The following is a 6,000-nucleotide window of genomic DNA, read 5'->3' on the forward strand; positions in this document are numbered from 1 at the left end:
CTTGACTTATTTCATGTACTTAACAAGTTATCTATAACAGGACTTGTGTGGCCCATATGATGTCATTCAAAATCTATCTTCCAAGTCTTTAGAAAAGCTAGAATCCATAAAAGTCCATTGGTGTGTCACTTCCTTATAGGCTCCTACCCCTATTCCTTTAAAAAGCAAAAGGTGCTTCCACTAGACAATAAATACTGGAATAAACTTAAGCCTAACTAGTGTTTTATCATATTTTCTTCATAGTACTGCATAGAGCAATACTTCAATAGATAACATCGCCATTAATAATGTGAAACATGATTGTATTCCTCATTACAAAGATGAAATCTATAAAACAGCGGTTTGCAAGAAATCCCAGCCTATTAAATCACAAGGATTATGACTAATTAAACCAACACTGGCAATGATGGGAAACATAACCTTAATCATAAAAGAACAGACAGGCAATATATAAAGCAGGAACAAATCATGTGCTTATCTCACATGACCCCCTTCAACAAACATGAAAGGAATTGTAATATATGGATTAGAAAACGCATGCTATATAAGATTCATGAAATACATGTTAAGGAATGTAACAGTTGCAAAGATTGTTGTCTAATAACCCACAGCAACCAAACAACAGGTAGCATTTGCCACTCTACTGCTTGAAAATAATTGTGCCCCTGTTATTTGTCTCTTTAAAGTCTAAGAAACTTTTGGGGATACATCCCAACCAAACCACTGGACTGTTTTACTAGAAAATAGATGTTTACCTAATGACCATACACATGTAATAGTACAGAACAGCAAAAGGCATGAGCTACCCTACTAAGTATAACCTGAATATAACAGGAAATTATTTTTGAACTGTTCCATTATTATGGAAGCAGCACACTTCATATTATTAAGCAAACACACATTATGCATACGCAAAACATTTTGCTTAGGCCATGACTTTACATTACATTACATTAACATTTATTTATAAAGCGCCAACATATTCCGCAGCGCTGTACAATAAGTGGGTTACATACATTGGACATACAGAGTAACATATAAAGCAATCAATAACCGATACAAGAGGTGAAGAGGGCCCTGCCCAAAAGAGCTTACAATCTACAGTCCCTATGTCTTCTGATGCTTGTCATGGGCCAGCTTGGTAGAAACAAGTAATAATGTTGTACACAATGGCCCTTTCTGTCAGCGTTTTATGACGTATCATCTTTCTACAAGCCTGTAATTGTTTTTTCTTCTTTCCTTTTTGTTTGCAGAAATTTGGCTGTGCATTATTAATGCTCAGTTTGACACTTAACTGAAAGCATCGTGTGCAGTTTCAACCTGGCCCAGCATCTGAATAAATGGCATTAACAAGGGGATCATTTAATAGCGTTTCATTTTTTTTAATCATTTCAGTTTCAAAATAAATAAGGGTCTTTGTTTTTCTAGACCAATAAGCAAAATACAAAGAATACTGCTGTTGTTATAGGAATGCATTTTTATCAACGAAAACCTAGATATCCACAAACTTTTTATCATATACATTCCTGTACTTTCATTCTGGCTAGTTGCTTCTGGTGTAAAGACCCCACAGCATTTATTGGACAAGGTATCAAAGGCAGTAAAAGTTTACACAATAACTGTATACAGACAGGCCTAGCATTTCACATGGTGTGGGTTCCCTAGCAGTGGAAGAGTTAAAGGAGGACTGAACAATTTCCACACCACAGAGCTGCATGGGGATAAAGTCAGAATGGCATCCAGCACAATGGGAATTTTAGTATCACTATCCTCTTAACCCTTTCACTGTGGCTCGATATACTTAATGCCTAATGGAAGTCCACTCACTAAAGGGGCTTCTGAACTTACTTAGAAGCATGATGCTTCCATATTGCTAAAGGCCTTGTTCACAGTAAAGACCGGGATTTCAGTCAGTAGTTCAGATAAGGCACAGACAAAAGTTGCAATTCTTCTAGTTATTAATAATGGGTGGAACTGGTGTTCAATTCACCTGTGCAATAAGGCACCTGCATATTCATCTTTTAACAGTAATATGGGAGCCTTAGGAAAGTTGTAACCCTTTATATTTTATAAAAATCATAATTAGCAGAGTTGCATCAAAATAATCCAAGCAGTGCAAGTAGCTGACTGACTCCCCACTCACACACAAGAACAGTAAAGTCTCCCATGTGCATGATGGTACTATATAGAGTCTCTTGGAAAGCAAGAGATGATAGATGATGATAGATGATAGATAGATTGATAGATAGATAGATAGATAGATAGATGATAGATAGATGATAGATAGATAGATGATAGATAGATAGATGATAGATAGATGATGATAGGTAGATAGATAATTAGATAGATAGATAGATAGATGATAGATGGAAAGATAGATAGATAGATAGATAGATAGATAGATGATAGATAGATAGATGATAGATAGATAGATGATAGATAGAAAGATAGATAGATAGATAGATAGATAGATAGATAGATGATGATAGGTAGATAGATAATTAGATAGATAGATGATAGATGGAAAGATAGATAGATAGATAGATAGATAGATAGATGATTGATAGATAGATGATAGATAGATGATGATAGGTAGATAGATAATTAGATAGATAGATAGATAGATGATAGATAGAAAGATAGATAGGTAGATGATAGATAGATAGATAGATAGATAGATAGATAGATAGATAGATAGATGATTGATAGATAGATGATGATAGATAGATAATTAGATAGATAGATGATAGATAGATACATAGATGAGATAGATATACAACAGCTCTGCTTCCCATGAGACTCTGCTGCAGCTGCCAGGCCTATGTAATGAGTAAATAGACTTCTGACTTTGCCTGGCATACCATGAGATGTATGAGTCTAGTTAATGAATGGAAATGGCAGTAGAGGTGTAGGATAGGCTACTGCAGCAGGCTGCGCAGAAGGCGTGCCATGTGGAGTAGCGCTTCCCATGTGGAAAAGCCCCCCCCTTTCCCACTAGGGAGGACACCCCCTGTCTAGAAGCAATGCCACGCTACAGATATCCACTTACCGCTATAGCTTGCAAACGCTCCCGGTGCAACTCTGCCTCCGCCATCCTAGACAGGAATAGGAGTCTGCTGCCAGAGCGAAGCCTTGGGCTATTCTGTTCCACTGAAGCTGCTAATAGAAAGGAGCTTTCCTGCAAAGCGTGAGCACTAGGGACGCGCACAGCTCCTCACTGGCTGATCATGATAAGGTGCTCCAGCCCCCTGCCGTGCCACTACATACAGCACATCACACTGCAGCGCCTGTTGCTGTCAGACAAGCTATGTATGTGCAGCTCCGCACTAGGCTGCCTTGCTCTGCTTTTTTTTCTTCTCTTTGCTATGTCTGGGCTGTGTTGCTCCGCCTATGTGGTGTCAAGTCTCTGTAGGACCTCGGCATCAGTGGCAGTGAAATCCAACAGATGCCGTGAGCTTGCGTTCCTCAGGCAAACCGTGATAATTACTTGTGACTAAGCTAAAGGCAGACAGTACTTTTGCTTCATTTCTTGTCTGCCACAAACGTGCTGCTAGTAGCTAAGGTTCTAACGTGTACAGCTATACTGCCTCTGTCCCCCTGCCATGGCACTAATCAGTATATTACATTGCCGCTCTTACTGCTGTCATGCAACTCAGTACTGGCCTGCCCTGCTCTCCTTTTCCCCTATGTCTGGGCTGCTTTGCTCCGCCTCTGTGGTGTCAAGTCTCTGTGTCACCTCAGCATCAGTAGCAGTGAAATCCAACAGACGCTGTGGCTGTGAGCCTGGCTTCCTGAGGCAAAATGATGGCGACTTGTAACTAAGCTAAAGACTTGTGGTGCTTGTTTTTCTTAACCGCCACCAACATGTTGATGCTAGCTAATATGTATATGTAAGCAATGTACTTACTAAAGTAGAGTAGCATCTGTGAGGATTATGTATGTATGTATGTATGTATAACTTTATTTATAAAGCGCTACTTATGTACGCAGCGCTGTACAGTAGAATACATTAATATAAACAGGGGTATTAAAATAGATAAATACAAAGTATTACAATAAGCACAAATAAATACAAGATACAGTTGCAATAAGTTAAGAGTCAAAGACACAAGAGGATGGAGGTCCCTGCCCTGTAGAGCTTACAGTCTATATGGGAGGGTATTATAGCACAGGAATACAACCCCAAGTTCATGGGCAGGACAATTTACTTGGAGGAAGTCATCAAGCAATAGAATTATACTAGCACAATATCCAGTTTTCCTGGACTAAAGTTGGGCATACATATAAAGAGTCCCCTTGGTTGGTGAGGTCGCTTTGGCCAAACAACAAGCTCATGATGTTATACTGCAAGGGTGGGCAAACTACAGCCCGCGGGCCACCTCCGGCCCATTGGTCTTTATAATCCGGCCCTCCGAGGATTGGTGTGTCTCGCTTTTCCTAAAGCTGGCCATACATGCACCGATAATATCGTACGAAACCCTGTTTCGTCGACTGATATCGGTCAACTCGCCGTTCGGCCTGGTTAAAAGATTTTGATCGGGCGCCATAGAAGGCGCCTGATCAAAATCTGTCTTCAGGGCTGAATCGGCAGAAGGAGGTAGAAATCCTATTGTTTCTACCTCCTTATCTGCCGTTTCAGCCCTGAACGGTTAGTGGCCGATTGTACGATCTTGTAAAATCTTGTAAGATCGGAAATCACCACGTGTGAGACCTCAGTCCCAGATCGCTACTCATGCCTTCAGAAAAGTTAACAGCAAACCTCACGCTTCTGTCTTTCAGAAAATCCCGACTCCACAAGTCTCATCACTTGGCAGCGCAGCGGCGCAAAGCCTAGGGGACTGGTGCTGGCCCAGCCCCTCTGTCAAATTTTAAAAGTCAATGTGGCCTCTGAGCCTAAAAGTTTGCCCACCCCAGTTATACAGGCTCTCAGGGCAAGGAGCGTCATCTGCCAAATTTTCGGACAGATATGGCTCGGACCAGTGGCATAACTATAGAGGAAACAGACCCTGTGGGGAAGGCAGGGGGCCCAGCCACATATTAGGACAAACTTACGGAGTGGAGATCTGCCACAAATGGGCATAAGCCTTAAAAATAACTTTCCCTATTGGTGCTGTAGGTTGACAAAGCCATATTGTGGATGATTTAAACAATACTGATTGTAGAAGAGGTGCCCGACCGTGTTTTGTCTGGCTCTGCTGTTGGGTGCCTGCTCTTGGTGCATGTGGTACATACTAAACAAGTACACCAGTGCCAGGACACTAAGTGAATATGCATGTTTGCAAATACATGAAGAACTGGGTGCTGAAGGTTAGTAATGTATTAATTGACAGTTTGTTGCCCTGCGCCCAACTCAAACCTTCTTGCACCCAATTTCTGGCCTGAGCTGCAGTACTGACATGCCTTTATAAATTCAATCAACCTATGTCCCACCAAAGTAAAGGGTAGGTACAGTTTATAACAGAAAGCAGGCACAAAAATCAGGTGTAGCAGAGCTGGGCAGCAGTGACAATGAAAGGCCTAGGCTAGAGAGCAATTTCATAATGGGCAGAATTAGGACTGCCACTAGAGGGTAAAGGGCAGATGCACTTTATAAAAGAAAGTGGCCACAAGAGTCAGGTGGAGCTGAGCTGGGCAGTAATGGCAATAGAAGGGCCTGGGCCAGGGATCAATGTCACTCTGGGCAGAATTAGGACTGCCTCCCAGCTACAACCCATTGTGTGAGTATGTGATTAACCTAAACTCACCCAATTCACTGGCTCCTAGAAGTATCAGGCTGGCTCTGGCATCAACTGAAAGCGGAATAAATTACATCACATTCTATGCATAAAGCCAAACTTTACCAACACTGTCCACAAACATTACAGCCAGAAGGCCCCCAAATCAGCATGCAAATACATTGTGTTTAAAAAAAAAAGACTTTCGGGTTTCAGCTTCAGCACACAGAAACACCATTTAAAGTGATACTGACACCAGAAAGTAAATCTTTTTTTACATCTATCA

General features: G+C 41.1%; 1 protein-coding gene and 1 long non-coding RNA gene across 7 annotated transcripts in view; one reads left to right on the forward strand and one right to left on the reverse strand.

Moving 5' to 3' along the window:
• The window catches only part of LOC105945455, a 151,821-nt gene extending 150,377 nt beyond the window's left edge, over positions 1-1,444 (forward strand). Inside the window, exon 3 of the long non-coding RNA XR_001169022.3 lies at positions 1,254-1,444. This is a non-coding gene — a long non-coding RNA (uncharacterized LOC105945455). The remainder of the gene's footprint in view (positions 1-1,253) is intronic.
• Positions 1-3,695, reverse strand: part of palm2 (paralemmin 2) — a 170,661-nt gene extending 166,966 nt beyond the window's left edge. For 2 of the 6 annotated variants that reach the window (NM_001371531.1, NM_001204254.1), the window contains 1 exon segment: positions 3,050-3,335. In NM_001371531.1, the coding sequence (NP_001358460.1) occupies positions 3,050-3,094 (45 nt within the window). In that variant the 5' untranslated portion in view covers positions 3,095-3,335. 6 annotated transcript variants of the gene reach the window in all.
• Between the last annotated feature and the right edge of the window lie 2,305 nt (positions 3,696-6,000).

This window comes from Xenopus tropicalis, chromosome 1 (genome assembly GCF_000004195.4).
Source record: "Xenopus tropicalis strain Nigerian chromosome 1, UCB_Xtro_10.0, whole genome shotgun sequence".
NCBI classification, from domain to species: Eukaryota; Metazoa; Chordata; class Amphibia; order Anura; family Pipidae; genus Xenopus; species Xenopus tropicalis.